This window comes from Etheostoma cragini, chromosome 3 (assembly GCF_013103735.1).
Source record: "Etheostoma cragini isolate CJK2018 chromosome 3, CSU_Ecrag_1.0, whole genome shotgun sequence".
In the NCBI taxonomy this organism is placed as follows: Eukaryota; Metazoa; Chordata; class Actinopteri; order Perciformes; family Percidae; genus Etheostoma; species Etheostoma cragini.
Window position 1 is genome coordinate 19,605,408 of NC_048409.1, and position 21,389 is coordinate 19,626,796.

The 21,389-nt window shown below is 41.3% G+C and overlaps 1 protein-coding gene across 21 annotated transcripts in view; it reads right to left on the reverse strand.

Annotated features, from left to right (window-relative positions):
- Positions 1-21,389, reverse strand: part of gramd1bb (GRAM domain containing 1Bb) — a 77,401-nt gene that overhangs the window by 3,952 nt on the left and 52,060 nt on the right. For 7 of the 21 annotated variants that reach the window (XM_034867336.1, XM_034867356.1, XM_034867347.1 and 4 more), the window contains 20 exons: positions 19,746-19,956; positions 17,800-17,820; positions 16,193-16,216; positions 13,700-13,720; positions 13,003-13,026; positions 7,941-8,025; positions 7,241-7,344; positions 6,411-6,506; positions 6,140-6,220; positions 5,901-6,016; positions 4,665-4,827; positions 4,334-4,523; positions 3,657-3,800; positions 3,421-3,539; positions 3,179-3,321; positions 2,460-2,563; positions 1,934-2,225; positions 1,646-1,657; positions 717-824; positions 196-316 (listed from right to left, as the gene is read on the reverse strand). In XM_034867336.1, the coding sequence (XP_034723227.1) occupies positions 196-316; positions 717-824; positions 1,646-1,657; positions 1,934-2,225; positions 2,460-2,563; positions 3,179-3,321; positions 3,421-3,539; positions 3,657-3,800; positions 4,334-4,523; positions 4,665-4,827; positions 5,901-6,016; positions 6,140-6,220; positions 6,411-6,506; positions 7,241-7,344; positions 7,941-8,025; positions 13,003-13,026; positions 13,700-13,720; positions 16,193-16,216; positions 17,800-17,820; positions 19,746-19,956 (2,179 nt within the window). The remainder of the gene's footprint in view (positions 1-195; positions 317-716; positions 825-1,645; positions 1,658-1,933; positions 2,226-2,459; positions 2,564-3,178; positions 3,322-3,420; positions 3,540-3,656; positions 3,801-4,333; positions 4,524-4,664; positions 4,828-5,900; positions 6,017-6,139; positions 6,221-6,410; positions 6,507-7,240; positions 7,345-7,940; positions 8,026-13,002; positions 13,027-13,699; positions 13,721-16,192; positions 16,217-17,799; positions 17,821-19,745; positions 19,957-21,389) is intronic. The other 14 variants (XM_034867342.1, XM_034867355.1, XM_034867354.1 and 11 more) reach the window with 9 other exon arrangements.

Consider the following 21,389-nt stretch of genomic DNA (forward strand, 5'->3'; position numbering starts at 1 on the left):
TTGGCTGCTTAGAAATTAAGTGTTAACGAGCAGTTGGACAGGTGTACCTAATAAAGTGGCCGGTGAGTGTAGTATGTTCTGCTCCTAGTTAAATATGCGGTTTCTACCCATAATGTAATACATTTTAACATTTTCACATCACGTTATACTCCTGACGTGATTTTGATCACAAAATGTCTCTTTGCATCCAAGTACCTGGTCTAGCAGCACTACTGACGACTTGATAATCTCCCTCCACTTCTGCAGCTCAACGTCATGGTAACGTTGCTGCGCCTCCAGGAGCTGGGCCCACTCCATCTGTGTCTGAGGCAGTTTACTGGCAAACACACATACACACACATTAACCAACATCAGGGTGCAGCCCCTACATACTGACTTCCATTTGGAGGGACTGCCAACAAACCGTATGGTAAATTGTTTCAGTAAGCCCAGAGCTATTCCGGGGTAATTTTAGAAGCTCCATGTTTTCCTGTCACACACGTCAATGGCCATATGGATATAGTTTAGTGTGTAAGTTTAACAGTGCATGTGTGTGTGTGCGCCTGTTTAGTTCTGTTACGGTACATGTATATTTGTGTGTGACCACCTTTTGAGCCAAATAGAACTTTGTATTTTAAAATGCCCAAAATATCAATTAACCAAATAAAATAAGTTCTGTATAAATAATAGATGCTAAAACTGTAGGTGTGTGTGCACTAGTTTGCGTGCGAGTGTACCTTTCATGAAGCCGCAGACCTTGCCAGGTTGTTAAAGACTGTGCAGAGTACTCCAGCATCCACAGCTTGTAGAACAGCATCATGTTGAGGAACACCAGCAGCACCAGGCTGAAGGAGGGCAAGAAGGTAAGAAAGAGATTCAACAAATGAGTCCTCCACTTTGCATTGTTATTCATTCATGATACCCTTAAAAGGGACAGTTCACCCGCAAATAAAAAATACATATTTTTCTTCTTACCTGTAGTGCTATTCATCGGTCTGGATTGTTTTGGGGTAAGTTGCAAAGTGTTGGGGAGATGTCTGCCTGATTTTCAAATGGAACTAGATTGCACTCTGCATGTACTGCTCAAATTGCCCCCAAAATAATTTTTTTTCATGATTATAACCCAGTTACTCAAGATAATCTATAGATCTGGTTGTGAGCAGTTTAATGTAGGAACTATTATTTTTTTACTGAACTACACCTGCCAACTGTATCACCAGTAGAAGAAAGCATACTTATGGACAAGAGTCATGCTTGTAACAGGGCGAGATGTAAACATGTGTTGCCTTCTCCACAGCTGAGCTGTAATGAATCTAGCCCAGGTGAGCTAGCAGTATCAGTTAACAATAAACTAATTAGCAATTAAGCTCACAACCAGGTCTGTGGATTATCTTGAGTAACCGGGTCATGATTTCACATTGGTGTGATTTGAGCACCCCAGTATAATGGTTCTACTACATTAGAGAGTAGACAGACACTGGGCAAATCGCACCAAAACACCGGAATGATAGATAGTACTACAGGTCGGAGGAATACTATGCATTTTTGATTTTGGGGGTGAACTGTCACTTTAAGTAGCCAATGTGTACATGGCAATGACAAACTGTGCTGGGAATAGTTGTTTTAACAAGTTCCTCAGGCTTTGCTGGCTAACAAAATGTTGTACCTTAGACAGATCCTATGGATGGCAATGAGAGGAGAGGAGAGAGAGGTTACACTCAAGACACCAACAATGAGATACACAAAAGAAAACTAAATTTGACAAAAACTCCACAAATCCTACCAGAACAAAAAAGATGAAATAACGAAACAAGTGACTTTCTGTTTTAATACATGAGATGAGCATGTGTCAAATGTACTTGAATCCTCTTGTCCAGATACACAAGCATCCTTATGTGAGTGATTGTGTGTGTGAGTGTGTGTGTGTGTTTGTGTCTTGTGATGAGTTGCGTACACAAAGCTGATGATGAGCAGCAGTTTGGAGACGCTGTACAGAGCGAGGCCTGCGGGCAGGTGATGGTGCTCTGGACTCTGGTGTCTGGTTTGTGTGGAGCCGGCCACTTGTTTGATCCTCTGAATCACTTCCTCATCTGTCGGCGTGGTAACGGGGCTGAGCGCCTCGTCCATATGCTGGCTGCGCATGTGGGGGAGTGGCCTCTTCTTCCGCCTCACCGTAGAGTTTTTTATCGCCTTTGGAGAGAGCTGGTGGGACTCCAGGATCTCCTCCAGCTTGGCCAGCTCCAACTCTGAGAGGGAAGAAGACAACTGTTACACATTCATAGACTCACTTAAAGATTGCTAGATATGCTGGAAAGAAACATTTGCATACTACAGTTTGTGAAGTATCGGTTTAATTGTTTTTATTCATCTCCTCTTTCTGTGAAAGCAGCCAAAACACCATAATTCTGTGATTCAAATTTTTACAACAAAAACTGTCAACTAACTGTCAAAACAGACAAGCAAACCACACTCAAGTTTACCTAGATGGCGGAAGTTCTCTGCTAGCCCGCTCCAGAAGTTTTTCTCTATGAAACCTTTCACCAGCCCCCACGGCTGTTTCCTGTAACGCAGCTCTGTCGATACCCTGAGAGGCAGACAGAAATGCATTTATACTTATAAATAGACTGTTACAATAAGAGGTAAAACTGGATATATAAATAGGTAAAATACTAAGTTGAGAGCAAACAAATCAACAACATTTTAAAAAAAGTTTAATTTTCAGAAACAATTTCAAAAAGCATTTGTTGTCCTGCCCATTGCTCCAGCTCCTCTTTTCACCCTGTGTGTTGAGCGCTCTATTTAGCTACAGAGTGGGGCCTCTCACTTCTGTACTTCTGGAGTTGCACATGCACAGTTAGTACTGCTAGCTAGTCAGTTGCAAAGCATGAGGGCGTGCCATGCTAGCATCTAGGCGAGCATTATAATGTGTTACAAAGTGACGCATGTTTGTCACAGAAGTAACTGCTGAACAAAAGTACAGCTGTTTGGAGCAGTTGGTGAACAGTGTTTTCTCTGGAAGATGGTAAGTCCCTTTGGGCTGGACTTTGGGCTTTTTCACTTTGTTAACCTATAACGTGCACAATAAGATATATAACACAATAAAGGAAAGGGAAAAAGCCCAAAAGCATAATATGGGCACATAAATCATTGTTTCATTTGGCAGGTGAGAGCTGTTTGTGTCTGATCACGTCTTACTCACCGTAACCGACACTTGTTCTTGGCGACCCTGGTGAGCATGTAGCGGTTGAGAGTGTAGAAGTAATCGTGGTAGGGCACATCATGTGTAATGACCTCAGCGTCGATGATGTAACACTCACTCTCCTGGCTGGCTTTGTACAGAGTCTGATTAAAGAAGGGAAATGTGGTGAACATTTCTTTAAAGAAACATCTCGAACTCAGAAGGTATAAATAATACGAAATGTTTATGAGAGTTGATTGTACCTGTGTCTCAGTGACGGTGGCTGTTTTGGGGGCTAGGGGGTTGGACAGCGAGATGGTGTACAAGATCTCTCTTGTCTGGTTCCCAGCCTCCTCTGTCTTCCACGGGTGGTACACCACCTCTAAACAGCAACACAATGAGAGAGAGAATTAATGACGCCTGCGGGGGACCACATTTTTGGTCTGCCTTTACTCCAGAGAGGTCAGAGGTCAGATGTAGAAGCAGCAGAATTACTGACCTGAGAATCGTCTCTGCTCCATAAAGTCACTCATGAACTGCGACTCTGTGAAGAGGATGGCGTAGAGCTTGTCTACACTTAACTTGTAGATCTCATTGATGTACTGCCTGCCATTCAGATCCTCATGAAAGGCCTGTACTTCACCTACGTGTCCAAGACAAGATGACAAATACATTTAAGAGGTGTCTTCACAAATTAGTTTAGAAATCTGCTTACTAGCATCTTCTACATCGTCCTGTTATGAGTGGTGTAGTCTCGCATTTGCCAGACCCTCCTCTACAGCACTGCGGAGGAGGCTCTGGCTAGTCCACACAGCATTCCGGGATGGGAAAAACACTTGCTCGGGATTATCGGCATTTCTTTAAACCAATCGCAATCATCTCCTGATGGAGCTACGGCACCTCTGCAAAATAGCCTTGGAAGGAACTTGTTTTAGTGGAACGTGTGTGTTTAAAGGTAGTAGTGCAACCAAAAACTCAGACTGGACAGATAGTCAGGTGTCTGGATTTACCCTGCAGAGATCTGAGCAGCAGTTAACCATAGTCCTCATAAATCGTCAGAGAAAATGGCACCACAAGGAAAGCTAAAGGTAAGGGACATCCGGCCGAAATTAAAGACATCCGAGCTGATCGTGGATAAAGACTATGAGTGGGGAAATCAATACAGGAGTTAATTACCCTCGTCGTGTGTTTCGGAGGAGTCACTGAGTTCAGTGGGGATGTCTTCGTTGTCGTTGAAGTCCAGAGAGGGTGAGGGGACAAGACCACCAGGCCCGCTGGTATCATTGTTCTCTTCCAGCAAAAGGGGCAGAGCAAGCAGCTGTCCATCTGGTAAGCAGTCTGCATACTCTTCTGCTGGGAGGTCAAACTGGGGATGAGAATAACATGAGCATTACTCCCATTAATACTGTTGTCAAGGAAATGTAAAAGATTTTCTGACCTATAGAGGTGTTGTATTTCATTCAACTCAATGTATCTAAATGTGTGTGTCTGCAGGCTTCTAACTTACTGTGATGGGTGTGTCATGGTTGCCTGGACTAGGGATGGTGATGTTTGGGACAACCTTCTTATGTAGCACAGGAGGGCTCCCCTCAGGCTTGGCATCAGCGCTGCTCTTAGACAAGTTCTCATTGTTGATCTCATTCTCTTCATTGGGAATCTCTTCACTGAACCTGAAGGCACCAGAGAACAGAGCTAACAACTCCAGTTCAACATCTAATCTCACATCGTGAACGAGGTTCTTAAAAAACCTGTGTCAAGCAGTGTTTGTAGATTTTTTCTTTATAAATTTATCTTTTGTTGGCCTTTGTTTAATTGAATAGCTGGAGAGGAAAGGGGGGGGGGGGGCATGGTACAAAGGGCCGCGGATTGCATTCAAACCCGGGCCAATGCGGTAAGGACTGGGACTTAGTACTGTATATGGTGCGCACACTCAACCAGGTGAGCTACCAGGGCGCCCTGTTTGCAGCAATATAAGGTGTAGATTTGGAACACTTAGATGGCTAGATTGGCATTATTTGACATGTCTGATATCACAATTGAATGTTTGGACAATCACAGGAGTTTTATATTTCATTAACATTTTTGAGACAAGTCTGTATTTGTGGGAAACAAGTGAAAATGATCTCCTGTTCACTTGACTAATAGGTAGGTAGACTATTATCTCTCGTTAACAAAACCACAGTCACTTCAGGTCCATCTAATTTGACCTCCGTTCAGCCTTTGGCGTGAATCTTTTCTCTCACATTGCCAGTTTGAGTTCACCACAGAAGTGTACAAACAGCTAGATAAAGGTAAAAGAGATTGAGTTTTTCCTAAAAGTCAAGTTGAAAGAAAACTTCAAACACTGTGATTGCACTGTAGACCAAACTGATTCAAAACATGGCTCTGCATTGATTTCACCTAGTGAATCCACTTCAGACATGAAGGAAAATATAAATAAAGGAAGAGACAGAACAGTGAGGGGTGTTTAAGCCTTACAGCTTAAAGTTTAAAACAAACATTATACATTGCATTACGCATGATGAGAAGAGAAGCAGAGAAGTTTATTAATTGTGTAAAAGGATTAGTTGAGAGAGCTGGAGAAGAGTGTGAAGCTTGTGTGTGACTGAGCATGTGAGTGTTGCTGGCTGCAGCTCATACTGGGCTCTCTAATTATTTGGCAATTTGGGCAATTAGATAATCGACTGAAAGATGTTTACATCGGTAACCACAGTAACTGATGATGCAACATAAAGAGACTCACCCCATGGTGTTGAAGTCATCATCAGGTGGAACATAGTCTTCATCGTCACTAGTTAGGCCTAGCTCGTTGCCATAGCACTGATGAACAAAGTGCCACAGTTCTTTGGGGCAAAGGGGCTGCAATCAACCAATTACAGCAAGAAATAAGAGCACTCAAAAATACTTTAGAATACAATCATGAATATTATCTCTCAGACAAATATTAGCAGAATCCCAAACTAGGAGATCAGATTTGCTTACCTTGTCCAGCAGTGCATTTTGCCACAATCTGAACATCATCATGTAAGTCCTATCCCTGGCTCCAAATGAGGTGAAAAAGTGCTGTGAAAAAGAAATGGTTATTATGTAATAGCCTGGTGAGCACTGGAATGAAATAACACTAACTGTGGAAATTAAAGGGCCATTTTTGTGGAGCATGGTAAAGTCTAGTCTAGGATTACTCATGAATAAATAACTCAAGGTTTGCCTTCTTTAGTTTTAAATTTAAAGTGTTGCATTTTGTACCATTTACCTTCTCAGTGTCAGTGCAGACCTGGATGGCATTTGGAATGAGGCGGGCGGTCTTTTCTTTTGTCATTGAGCAGATGTCCTTTAGCCGCACTGTCAGCTACACACACACCCACATGCACGCACGCACGAACACAGACAGACACACACACACACACACACAAACACACCCACACAAACACAAACACACACACAGACACACACACACACACACACACACACACACACACACACACACACACACACACACACACACACACACACACACACACACACACACACACACACATTATAGTTCCAAGTATGACCCAGTACTGCCAATATAACTAGAACTAAAGCATCGGTTGCCTCCACCACACCAGTCAAGTTACAGTTTACATTCATGTCTGTCTAGACTCAAAATATACGTATGTAGTGAAGACTGTTGAACCATTGAAACATGAATGCTTTACACATCTTCAACCCGGCAACACAGAAGATCTATTCAATCCCCACAGTTTCAAGGTGGGCACCTAAGATTAGTGTCACTAATTCAGTATCCGAGCAAATGTGAAATATTCTGTGTGAAATATCCTCAAAATAAGCATATGCATTATTGAGTTATGGCCAAATGTGAGGTTGCAATTACAGTTACAGTATCTTGACTTTTGGCCACCAAAATCGAATCAGTTTATCGTTGAGTCCAAGTGGACGTTGGTGCCAAATTTTAAGAAATTCCCTCAAAGGGGTCCTGAGATTTCGTGTTCACAAAAATAGGACGGACGGACAACCTGAAGGCATTGGCATTAAAAATCATGGGAATGCAAAGAGCTTCTTGGGATTAAAAAAGCATACCAGTGTTTCCCAGCGGAAGATGTTGCTATAAAAACAGATCCAGTTCTCAGAGAGGTAGAGTCGTCCCTGCAGGAGGATGTCGCGTTGAAGAGCACAAGAGTAGTCTGGAGAATAAACAAAAAGTTACATTGTTAGAGATAAAAACTACCACCACACATGTTAAGTATGATGCAAAATTGCAAATCACCAAGAAACATCACAAGACGGTCATCAAAAACTATGTCCATCAAGAGATCAGACAGAAGAACGCGCTGATATCTAATCACATTCATTTGAATTAACAGTTAATTTTATAGAACTTACTTCACTGTTACAAAGAAACCTCGGTGCAGTGCATTTCTGTACTCCCATTGTGTGTGTGTTTTGTTTAATAGCTGAGGACTGGTCATTTCCAAACCATAAACTCATAAATCATGAGGTCAGTTTATTTTTAGTTATGGGTTTATGGCATAGTGCAGTATGTAGCTTAGACTGCTAGGAAAAGTTCATTACCAGGTTAGAATCTCTTTAAAATTAGTAGAGGATTGTATTATTTTTTACAAGGTCAGTGATCTAGATATATTTAAATCATGACATGATGTTCAACACCTGGAATGTCCAATATTTGTTTATGTCTCCTCTATCTTCTGACAAGATTAATTATTTTCTAATGACTAATAACTTAGCTGCACCCTGCCGGTGCCCTGTGTCTTTCACTCACCCACAATGAGTCTCTCTGTGTCGGGGAGCTGCTTGAAGAGTTTTCTAAAGTCCTCATTGCGCTGCTTGTATGTCGGGCTCAGCACCTGCAGTGACAGGCAGTGTCAGAAACACCAACACACACACACACACACACATACTCTTCCAACACGCACACGCAAGCACCACAAATGGATGTATAGTGAGTTGCAAGCATAGATATGTGGCCTGAATTATCTTTAAGGCTGCATCAGTACTGATATTTATTAACAAAGCACATTTCCAAAACATCAGCCCACTGCAGATCATTCAACAACACATGCTGCCATGACTATGAGCATTTACAAGATGAGTCACATTCTCAGATTTGCAATACAGAGCAACAATGTGTCTGACAATGATGCTTCTGTCTGGTGACAAGGGGAAGATAAGTGATGAAACTGCAAACAAAACTTTGCAGAGTGGTTTTGATTAACCTGGTCAAACAAATGCTTTTCAGCATGGGAACAATATGCTATTCAACGTGATTAAACTTTTCTTTGCTGGGCTTCAGTGGAATTTATTATTTACAGGAGAGTGATGTATAATATATCTCCAAATGTTTGCCAAACTGACGGTCCTCACTGTCTGTGCCAGATGCTTACCTTCAACAGAAAAGCTTCAGGAAACAATAACTGTCAACACGATAACAAGATGTATGCCGAGACAAAAGAAAACTATATCCCTTTGGATCATTACAGGTGGGAAAAGAACATCTTGGTTCATATTAAAAATGTCTAAATGTGCTTCTCTTGTTAAAAGCAGAAACAAAGCAGTTGAAATACTGAAATACAGTTTGACACTGTCTGTTAATGCTTCTACTTGCCTCTGCGAAAAGTGTGGTGATGAGAAACACTGCCCTGAGTTACATCTCTGAAAGCCCACTTAATTGCCTGGAATTGAAATTTGACTGCCCTAACTACACAAATCATCATGTTGCTTCTTTTTTTTAAATCTTCAACTGTGACCAAAAATAACCAAAACACACCTACACACTCTTCCTACACCAACTTAGTTGCACAGTAACCCGATGAACACTCCAAATAAAGGGCCTCTATGAACTCTGGAAGAATTCAAAAAGCTATGACTCATAGCCAAACTAGTTGTTTTCTTTAGTAGTGGGGATTTACCATAGAATGCCTACAGCAGAATATAATAACAAGTGCTACAATGCCTTTTTGCAGACCCCTCTCTTATAACTTTACTTTGCCTAAAAAGAGATCAATAAATCTGTCTAAACCCCAAAAGTTTTGAAATTCTCATCACTGTCTTAACTCATCTCCATATGGTTTTCAGCTTCAACAAATGGAGATCAACTTACAGCAGGGATCTCCTCAGTGTCCCACACGGGGTCCTGAATGTCCGAGGCGGCCCAGCCCCCCTCCCAACCCCACTCCCCTCTAGCTGGACCCTGCAGGAGCCACCCTGCCAATGCCTCATCCAGCTCCAGCATGGCCTCCCAGTCCGAAATCGTACAATCCTCATCCAATTCCATATTAACCACACCAGATCCTATTTGACGCCTGGATGGCAGCTAATTTTCCAAAACGGGGGCCCAACAGGCTTTTCTGATGTTGGAGGACTTGTCAGTTACAGGAGGTTTGGAAAATAAGAGTAGACAGAGCTTGTGAGTCCAGTGGTTTGGAAGCTTAAGTATCCGCCCCGTTTAGGGTGCTGCTCCCTTTCAGCGTAGAGCGCCGGTCACGGCACACTCCAGCCACATGATCCTTGTCTCGCTGTGTTGTACTCTGGCTCTCTCTCTCTCTTCCTTTCACACACACAGGGAGAGGAGTTATGGCTGTTGCCCTCTAGTAACCCCGGCCAACAAGTCCTTTATTATCATCGGTAGCTTTTTCCTTTTTTCTCCTCCTGGTAAGTATATGAGCTGAGTGTGTGCGAGTGGGGTGCTGTCCAGGTTTGACTGCCTTGTAATTACCCAGTTTATAACCAGAAAAGAATGAAGCAAGGTTACTTTATGGTGACTGGAGAGGAGGGCTAATACAAACAAAAATGTAGCTGGGAAGAAAGAGGCTAAGAGGAAAGTAAACAGGAATGCATAAAAAAGATGAATCAATGTGTTCAGCCCGCTGAAGTATGTGTTGAGACTGTCTTGCTGTCTGTCCAAGTGATTGAGTTACAGGGAACAGATGTGAGCATAACCTCCAGTTACCTCCGCCTGCAAAACAACATCATCAATCTTGACAGGGTCTGCACTGGTTTGCAGTCCAGAGCTTACTCCGCAGGGTGAAGTTGCCAGATAAACATATTGTAACTATTTCTGTTTGTCGGTTTCCTCTGACCAATCATTTTATGTATGAAAAGCTGTTGGAATTCAAACGAAAAGGTACCAAAAGTACTCGTTTGTTATTCAAACTAATATAAGTTATTTAAGGTATGTGAAACCCCCTCCTATCTCCATGCCTTGGTATCGGGGCCATCCATGTACTATACTTGACCACCCTCTGTTACTCTAAGCAGGCAAAAAAGATGCAGAGCTTGCAGCTCCTATTTTAGCTGTGCTTAAAAAAACAATTGGTATTCTTAACTAAAAGTATGTCAAGAGTCAAGAAGGTGGGCATGGTGATGGAGGTCTCTGCGGTAATGCAAAAAAGATGTTACTATAGCTTGCATTTAATTGACTCCTACTGGATGAAGCAAATTTGTAGTCCACATTATCTGCACTGGAATTCAGCCATTACTTCCACTCCTCCTCTGCAGGTAATTCCCAATCCCCACTTTAACAGAGCATTGAGGAGATGCAAAAAAAAAAACAGATATGAAAACAATCTTCAGCAGCAGGCCTCTTGAAAAACAGTGCTCATTATTCACGCACAGCTCTCAAAAGGTATTTACCCTGTTAAAAATGGCTTTACATCAAGTATATGAAATTTATGAGCAATGAGTGTTCATCTTCCTAAATCATTCCTCAAAATTAATTGTGGTGTCCTTTCAGTGAGTGTTCCTTTACTTTCTGCTTGTTCAAATAATTTTCTCCAATGAATCAAGGAAAGAAAGAGGGCATTGTGACTGATGCATCGACCAGCGTTCAGGTGACAGTATCACGCTTGGGATGAGTTGGGATTGTGGATACACAGTGTTTATGGATTTGGTTAACTATTAACGCTGGACAAACAGTAGGGGACTGAAGAGACTGGTACTGTAAACCTTGGGTGGGGTTTTAGTGTTTTAGGGAGGTGAGGGCTCGAGGTGTGCGAATCCATACTGTTAACAATAATACCATTCTTTGTTAGTCATTTGAAAGGCAAAGTATGTTGGCGCATATAGATCTGTGTGAAGCAATATGAAATGCCAGACGTACACTCCCTGCTGCATTGATCTATGTAGATCTCAACAAATTGTTGCTAACTTCCTGGAGGCTGTAGGTATGGTGGCAATGGAAATGATCGAATGGCAACAAACTTGTGTAGATGCGAGCAAATAAACAGGCGCTATCAGAGGGCTGTGGACTGTGCGCATCTCTAACAGGCTCAGAACTCACATTGGGACGGATGGGTTTTTAATCACTGTAGTTTCAGTGCCATGGGAAGTCATCATTGCCAGGTAGAGGTGCGCACATGCACACGCTGTCCTACATGCAGGTGCTTCATGGGTTATGACCCCCACAGATCCAGTCACAGTCAACTGAGGTCAAAGTAGACTATTGGACATATTTCACTAGATTTTTTGAGCTTCAGTTATTTTATTTATTGTGTGAGTAAGAATGAGTTTACAAGATGTAAGGAACACAGCCCTACTAATCAGATAGACCTTTTTTCAAAGGTAAATTCACCATCGTCAATTCATTGTGATGGTAACAAAATTTTGACGGCTAATTTGTTTACATCCATCTATACAAGCAATTTGGCTTGGTACTCAGCTTCTAGAGTGAAATACTAAAGACAGATTTCACACTTAAGACACTTGTTTTAATGCATAAGGCTGGTGTTGCTCTATATTTTTCTTACTGTCAAGAAATCCGATGCAATACTTGTTATAGGATAAACTCATTACTGGTTTTGTTCTTTTCATGGGTTTTGTTATCATTCCAAAAATATATACTACCACCCGCTTTATTCTTCAAGAAAATAAGGTTCTCGGACTCAATAGTAGGCTATTTAAGTTGGGGGTACACAAAAAGGTGATTTTTTTTTTTCAGTGTTATTTAATGAAAAGAGCAGCTGGTCCTGGTATCTTGTACTGTGCTGGTAGCCAGCTGTATGCCATCTGTAAACAGGAAATTTGCATCTGTTAGTCAGAGCAACATAAACTGTAGATTGTTACATGTGTTGCTCTTTTAAAAATAGCGTGTGAGTAGAGGAAATATGAAAGTCTTGCTATAGCTGAGTGCATTAGAGTATTTAAGAAGCTGTCTGGACTTTTTGGACCAAGCCTCATTTTAAGTGAACGGCATTTCTCCAGTTTCCCTATCTGCATGGAGGTCCCTGCGGATTTTGATCATTGCCATATCCATACCCATGTAAATGTCATATGTTCCAATTTATTTTAGTACATGGACACAGAAACAGGAGTTGGGCTGGAAGGAAACACGGCACAACCTAAATCGTCATGCTCCATTCCCCTGTTGTTCAAAGGCATTCAAGGCTTGTCCAGAGGCTCTTGTAATGGCTTGCTGATTTGTTTAGTACAGTGAGAAAGTCAGTGGGCTTGTTACCACCTGTTACATACCAGAATTAGAAGTTTGAGTGGTGACAGGACTTTGATCACCATCTGGGACTGGTGACACAAATACGCAGAAAACTCTACTATTGACACAAATTTGAATGAATTAAATAAGAATACAAGCAAAGAATGATTCTGTAAATGAAACTATAGAACTTTAGTTTGAAAAACGTCTATTTAAACATGTCAAAATTACTTCCTCCAAAGTGTGGCTTTGCTGTTAGGTGGTAACAACACTGACTGAAATCAATGGGATGAGAAACAGGCAGAAGGAGTGTTATCATTCCACCGGTCGGACAACCAGGATACAGAGCTTGAGAGACAGAAAGTTACCAGGGTTGCACAAAAAAACAAGTCATGCTTACTCTCAGGATGTGTTGTCTTTCATGCTGGGGAGAGAGGGGAAAAGTGTACACACAGGAAATAAAAAGGAAAGAAAAAAAACACAACATAAAATGGGAAAGAGTCCAATAAAAACACTTGTGAAAAAGTAGAATTTGACACTGAGTGGTGTCAAAGTCCCACACGATCATTCTTGCTCACTCTGTGGGCTTAATTATCACAACAGGCAGTTTTCAGTGTAAAAATTGGTTGTAAATAATTATTGAGGGGTTGTTCTTCAGCCCAACACATCAAAAAGAATTATGCTGGGGGGTCAGAAATAGAGCTATCACACCATCTTGTGGTACAACATGAAACAGCAACACCATGGCTTTGTTGGCTATGTTGTGTGCACCATGAAGAAGAAACTATAATTATAATACTGTTGTATTCCCATTCCCTTGATTCACTGCATCAGAAAAGGCCACCTGTTGCTCTTTTAAGACCATGCTCATAATCCCAGCCTGGGAGGCCAGGAACCCACACTAGTGATCTGGTGCTCCAGTAAACGGGGTCAAGAACAACATCCTTTCATCTCGTAAGCTCAACACGGCATTAAAAACAACTCTGAGAGACTTCAAGGAATCACCCACATGACGTGAAATCACACCAGCACACATATAAACCCATTTAAGACTTCATATATGTTGATAATGTAAATAAAAACAAGTTGTGACTTACATTGTACCAGCTTTGGCTCTTCTGTGGAGAGAGAGAGAGAGAAAGAAAGAGAGAGAGAGAGAGAGAGAGAGACACAGAGAGAGAGAGAGGATGTATTTAACTCTGTGAAACCTGTACATTCTGAAGCAGGCTTGTGAGTTCATACAGACAGACAGAGGGTGTGAAACATGATCGACCTGATCGTACCAAGTTACAGCCGGCCGTGAAGATCACACTGTACCTCATAATCTTTCCTGGCAGGAATTACAGAAACACTATTTAGAAGCCAAAGTTTCAACTATGCTTGATTTTGAACCTTAAAGTGCTGAGGTAAACACGGTGTGAAATGTCCCTTCAGTTCACTCACCTCTTCACTCAAATAACACTAATTTTTAAAGAATAACACAAAGTTCTTTGAATAAAAACATTCATTGATCAATAAATCAAATGTAGGAATCTGAGAACCCCAAAGTATTTTCACTCCAAACCTGCCTTATACTGCATTACTACATTAGATATACAGTCAAAAATTATGTTTTTTTATTATCCATACATGTACTACAATATGTCCATCCATGTCTCATTCAGTCACCAATAATTTATGTGAAGGTTGTTCCATCAAACATTGAAATTATTCCAAGAATCTTGTTCTGAATAATGTTCAACATTTTACATCCATCAAATTTTATTCTTCATAAACAACCAATCGATTCTGTTGCAAGTTTTATGACAGCAGAGGGCAGCAGAGATGTATCTTAATCAAGACTATGACATTACAATATTTTTCCAGTCACATAAACACACTTTCCGCTCTAACAGTCTAAGAGGGGAAACATGCAGGTCATCATTCAGAGGGTGAAACAAAGAAGAGGGTATTCAGGTGGAGAACAGGGCGAATAGAGGGATAAAAAGTGATATCCAGTGTCTAATTCCTGTAGTACAATAACTAAAAGCACCACATTTCGAGTTAAAGCAACAAATTAAAAATCAAACAATTAGCGAGCAACAAAATATTATTTTTCCTATGTAAGAGAGCTTTTCATGATGAGTTATAGTTTGACCTTTCCAAGCAAGACAACACTGTTGAATGTTACTGCCTTTTTGCAAACTTGATTACAGTGATAATGATATCACTCTAGATTGAGCTCATAGCACAGTTCATTGTACATTTCTCTCTCTAAATCCTGAAACCCATTCGATTTCTCTTTTGTGCCAAGGGTGACGGCGTCTGCGTGTCTGACAGGGTTTGGTGGTTATCTGCTGTGTGTGGAGTTAGCGGGCTGTGAGATGCAGTAGCAGGCCCGAGGCCTGGCTGGGACGATAACTGGGCTAATGTGGGCTAATCTGATCTGGAGGTGACAGAGACACGAGAGAGGAATTATTTTGAGGTCACTGTCTGGATAAGTTGTGTGTCCCATTGTGTTTGACTTTGTGTGACAGCACACTTGTGGGTTTGTGAGATTTATGACAGCATTGTTTACACATAGAGATATTATTTATTGACTGTACATGTGGAGAGAGAGAGAGAGAGAGAGAGAGAGAGAGAGAGAGAGAGAGAGAGAGAGACTATCCAACAGTTGAATAGAGTTTTGCCTGGGACTCCTCTGTGATTTACAGTGGTTTGGGTCTATTTCATTTGGTTTAAATGTCACCACATCTGGGGCTAAGGATTACGAAACTGGAAACGCTTTTTGCTGGATACACAGCTTCCAGAAAAATAATTAGGACCAAATTTCATTGGTTTTGTACATTTGTCAAAAAGTTTAAATTTTAACAGATAAATATGCACAGATTTAGAAACATCAAAAATGTCTCTACCACGATGGCAAGCAGACTCTTAAAATTGTGCAGCGATGGCTCAAATACCAGCAACCTGCCTTGTCACAGCAAATTGCAAATGAATACCAGTGGGTAACACCAGTCTTTACGTGAAGGGAACCCATGTTGCACACATAGACTTTATATTTCACAATTATTGTTTTCTGTTGAAACGTTGATAAATCTTGACCTTTCCAACCGCACTTGAAGGCAGGTTTATTTCATGGAGAAAGAGAGAAGTTTGATCACCGGTTACACGATTGGCCGGCGGCGGTTGAAGTCGGGTTGCGTTTGTTAAAAAGTTGAATCTGTCTCAACAACCGCCGCAGCCTTAACACACTACCCCCATTTAAATTGATTCGGAAAACAGTTTTTTACAGGACCGTCTGACAACCGATGCAGTCAGTGCGACAGCGGGTTAAAAAAAGAAATCTGCTGTGTATTTGAAAATTACAACATAAAAAAATGCTGTATCTTCACTATAAATGCATTTTAGAATACACTGTTTAACACAGTTCACAAATCACTGTCCTTTTACATTAATTCAGGGGATGGAAAGCTTGGGAAAGGACACGAGGGACTGAAAAAGGGGATCCTGCAGTCGCACAGCTACAGAGGAAGTGGAGAGCCGGGGGATTTCATGGGGGCCAGCAGGGATTGTCAATGGGTCAAATGAAAACAAGAAGAAATGCTTACTTTAATCAGGTTTAGTCTGTCATACTGAAAGAAAATTAAAGAGAAAACAAAACGTTAACCAAATCAGTGAGCACCATGAGCACAGAAATAAATTGGAAATGGGAGAGGAGAAGCTGAGGTCCAATATGTTGTGGCTCATAAACAACTCTGAAGTACATAACTGCCAATACAATACGATAGTTTCAGAGGTCTGACGTTGCAACTGCTAAATTTCACTCTCAACCTAGCTTGCATGTTACATGAGAATCCTGATTGATTATTGTTGTGTCATCATCACTATTATCGTCATTATGGTATTTGCTGCGGAGAGGCCTGGAACCCTTTTTGCTGAATGCACTCTTTTATTTGGATTGCATTAGGGCTAGGGTGATCAAGCTCACGTTGCTGGGACGATCTCACGCCACGCCTGGGGTCACGTGACCAACGCTGCCACAGAGGCTCACATGAGGGTGTGTGTTTGCAATAGGGTTGGGGTAGGGGGTTGGACTGTGGCACAGAAATCAACAGTAATGCAATCAATTAGAATGAATGTGTGTGTATATGTGTGAAACAGTTTGTGCAAAAAGAGCATCATAAAGCTGTCATTCACACCAGCCTCCCATTTATTGTCTTCCTGTTTCTCCTTTCTGCCCGAGTCACTAATCTTTGGACACAAATGATACCCTATACACTGACTGCCAATCTATGCTGCAATACATTTATTGGCTGATAAAAATGAAAGAGGGATTAAGCCTGAAAAGTAGCAAATTGGATGGATGAAGCGACAATATCGGCGATGCACTAAAAAAATGACACTAGCCTGCGGTCCTTGTAGAGGAAGGAGAGGGGGATTTTTGGGATTGTGGTGCGAGAAAAATAGCAGGACGGATCCTCTCATGTTGCAACAGAGCTGGGCAGCTCAAATAATGATGTAGTTCTGGAGCTCTGGACTGGGATGCTGGCAGAATTTTTAAGAGTTTATCCCTCTGCAGTCGGGTTGTTACACAGCATGACAAATATAAAGGTCTCATTACCAAAATGTACCATAACGAAACATGTGTGTAAAGAGAGGGAGAGGGAGAGGGCCAAAACAAGAAAAAGGGACAAGAAAAGAATTTATATTATTATATTGTATTGGGTGCAAAAAGTATTCATTTTCATAATTGGAATCTGACAACATTTAAAAAAAAAGGCTGGATTTCTCCATTAGGTTTTCTTTTTCTTTTATTTCTGATCATTTAAATTGCACAAAGAGCATATTCTGATCCTGACTATATTTGCCGTATATACAGTACGTATACCAAGCTTAACAAAAATGTTTGAAAATGTAATTAGGAATTTGCTACATTGCATATCACCAGAAAGGAAAAGAAATGACAGGAGTGGAGAGTGAGGGAGTGAGGGTGAGTGGGGTTTGTCTGTTTCAAAAAAATGTCCATCTGCTATGATTGTGGGTGCCGATGGGGCTTTTAACGGTTGCAGTGGGCACAGGAACAAGCTGTGTTCAGGGTGAAGCATTGCAAACAGTGTTCGGACATTTCCACAGAGCCGCTCACAAGACAAGAGGTGGGGCAGAGGGAGGGTGGGCACAGAGATATTTAAAGAACAGAAAAAAGAGTAATGCTTACTTTGGAAAGTCGCTTGTGAGACTAGCATGCAACCAGGAGAAGAACAAAGAAAAATCAGATAGAAAATTTAAAGGAAAAAGAAATCAACTGCAAGAAGAAACAGCTGAAAGTACCAACAGAAGAGCTGGACAGTCATTATCAGATGACAAACATTATCATATGGCATGTGGCAGCAGCAGCAGAGAGAGAGAGAGAGGGGGGAAAGAGAGAGAGAGAGAGAGAGAGAGAGAGAGAGAGAGAGAGAGAGAGAGAGAGAGATAGCAGGCGTGCACACTGTTGTGGAGACAAAAATGATTAAATGGAAAGAGACAAAAACGACAAGTGATTTAAAACAGCAGAGACAGATGAGGACCGAATGAGAAGGTAAATGAAGACAGGAGCAGCATGGCTTATTTCTAATCTTTTGAAAGCTCAAACGAGTGCTAAGCATACAAAACATTAGAGCCATGTGCTCCTTCTGTGAAACAACCGGAAAGACTTGATCTGTCATCGAGTTCAGTTGTGAAGGGGAGATGCAGATGAGTGGGAGGACAGCAAATACAACACCTGAATTATTTCGTTTCGCACCTTTTTCTATCACCGTCAATTGTTTCTTAAATAAGAGCTTAGGATGTCAAACAGATGCAATCACTCTATTTCTGTTTTTGACTCGTCTATTAAGAGTTGCAGCAACCACTGTTTAGACAAAGGGCTTAAGCAGACATGACAAGCAACAAGCTATTCAGTAACCTGGAAACAGTCCGTCAACAACAATAAGCTCTCCCACCTGCTGTTAAAAGGATAGGTTCCCCCTTTCTATTTTTTAAACAATAGTTACATGTACATGTAACTCACAAAAGTCAGTAAAATAATCCAACTAACTAACAACTAAGCACAACAAGCTTAAATCGTAGTTTTAGGAAAGGAAAGAGAGAGTAAAATACTAGAGAGTATGTGGGATGTCAAAATGAACGAGTGGCATGGAGAGGAGGGGGCATTCTCTCCTGAGGGCTGAGAGTGATAGTTGCAGCTCACTAGTTACACATTAGGATGTACAAGTCAATAATCAATCATAGCGGGGTGCGTCACTACACGGGAAAAAAAGGAATCCAACTGGGGCGACTCTGACGTGCGTTTGCAGTCAGTTTATAAATGAATGCACACGTGACAGCAAGAGTTGCCATGTCATCTCGACTGCAGTATCATAAAGTCACTATGATCGCTAAAAAATCCCTATAACCAGTCAGCTTCTTACCTAATTTTAATGTCTATCTGTCACAAGAAAAATATAAAATGTCATTATCTTACTGTAAGTAAACATGAAGTTTGTAGAACTGTTTCACAAGAACTCATACACATGGTTTATTTTTGCCATAAAGTAGTTGTAACATATTCTTTACGAAACACAGGTACGACTTTGAGAGTCAAGTGTTAGCGTGATGTTGAAGTGTACTGCACATTTACACTGGTCACAGGAAGTGATAAAAAGCGTGCTGTTTTTATAAATCAAATTTGTCCACCTAGCCATCACATACAACAAGTACAATGAGTCGTAATGTGTGCTGTTTATGCTTTTGGTCCAGAGATAACTCAGTTTCAAAGAAGCAACTAAAGCCTTAACCTGACCTGGTCTAACCTTAATCCCTCTGTGTGAAATTGGCACCTTGTGTCCCGCAGTGAAGCCTTTCACAACAGCTGTTCTGTGAAAACATTGAGAGCAACTTTGTAAGTCACAAAGTTCTTTAGGTTTGTACACTTCCAGAATCTCTCTCCACTGCACTGACTCTTTTTAGTGGAAAAGACAGACTGTGATCATTATTGAAAGGACTAAAAACTTTGTGTGGTTTTAATGCAGGGAGCAAGATACTAAATATGTTTTAAACCCTGGTAAAAGTGTACCACAGTTTGAATTCTGAGGCTACCCTTCATTTATATCAGGTTAAAAAAGAGCATCTCTGGTCCCTCACCTTTGAGTTCTTTCCGCCGCTTCTTGCTGACTGTAGGGAGTATGTTCTCTGGACGACCTGCTCGGGCGTGGAGGGGGATTTGTCAGAGGAGTGGTCGGAACCCTTCTCCACCATGTTCTCACCCTCCTGGCTCTGTGGTGTGGGAGAGCGCGAGCGTTTACGCAGGACTGGTGAGCAGGCGGGGGTGCTCTTGTTTGAGTTACTGGCAGTGCTAAAAGACAAGAGAAAGAGAGAAAGAGGGATGAGAAAATCATATTCTTACAATAAATGATACAACATAGTCTTCAAAATGACACTAAGTGGATCACATAAATCATACTAATACTGTGTTAATGTAAACCCCATTCAAGGTAGTGTCATTAGTTTATAGATCAGTGTGGACAGCAGCGCGGCACACCTCCTCATGCTTACATCATTTGAGGCTTAACAGTCTTGAAGCACCATGTGCTAACCCGGCTAATGACAGCTAAGCTAATACGGGAAACCAACAACAACAACAACAACAACAGCAAGAGCAGCAGCAGCAGCAGCGTAAACAAATGTGGTAAAACAATGCTTGACCGGTGTTTTTTCTAACTAATGCCACACTTCAAAAGCAATAAGGACATTGCTTTTGTTTTGCGTTTGTTTTTGAGCATATCTGCAATTTGATTAAGATTAGATCAGATCTTCTTTCCCTGAAACACAAGAATGTTTTCCATGGCTGTAGAAAATCCACTCTAGAAGACATCACAAGAATTAAATGATCAAAGACGCAATGGCAGGAGGAGGTCATCATTCTGGCTCTTAAAGTGGACCTATAACACATGATTATATTCTCTCAAACTGACTATTGACTTGAGACAAGAAGTCCCTTTCCTTGTTTCCATTGAACGTTGATATCAGGTAGCCTCTATGATCCAGCATTAGACACTGAAAACACACACACAGACAGACACACACACATTGGCTCAGCAAGAAGCCTTCTCCTCACAATGACAGAAGCAAACTAAAGGACCTGTAAGTGATCTGGGCACAGTTACTTGACATGGCGTTATGCAAGCCATTACATCACTGCTGGCCAATGGCCGCTGTTAGTGGCCATGAATTACTGATCTACTGTTACATTCCAGACTTCGGTGCAGCTTAGAGCACTACATCATACAGGACAGTGTCCGTCTCCCTTTCAGGGTCTACTGCAACAGTAGCTGGTTCGTTTACAAAAACAGGGACAACAATGAGCCTCCACATTTGTTTAATGCATGGCGATAGACAATTCACACCTGTATTATGGTATGTCTGACATCAATTTATATGACTAGCAAATGGTCTGCTGTTTAGTGGATCATTGTGACTATACTGTACATTTGTGTACTCTGCACTGCCTTCTGATTAGTCCCTACCGACATGATTAGTAGTACATTTGTATTTGTGTCTTTGAAAGATGTAATTGTTCAACATTTGTAATTTGAAGTAAACTTCCATTGCTGCCACAGCTCAGTGGCAAGTGAATGCCAGATGACTCCTTAGTGAAGAGCTGCAGTTTGAAATTGTTATCCAGGTCCCTTTTCTGCCTTTATTATTGTTTTTATCATTTATCTGGTTTATTAGGTGGTGTATATCATCCATCAGGGTATAAAGTCGAAGTACAAATGCTCACTTTGA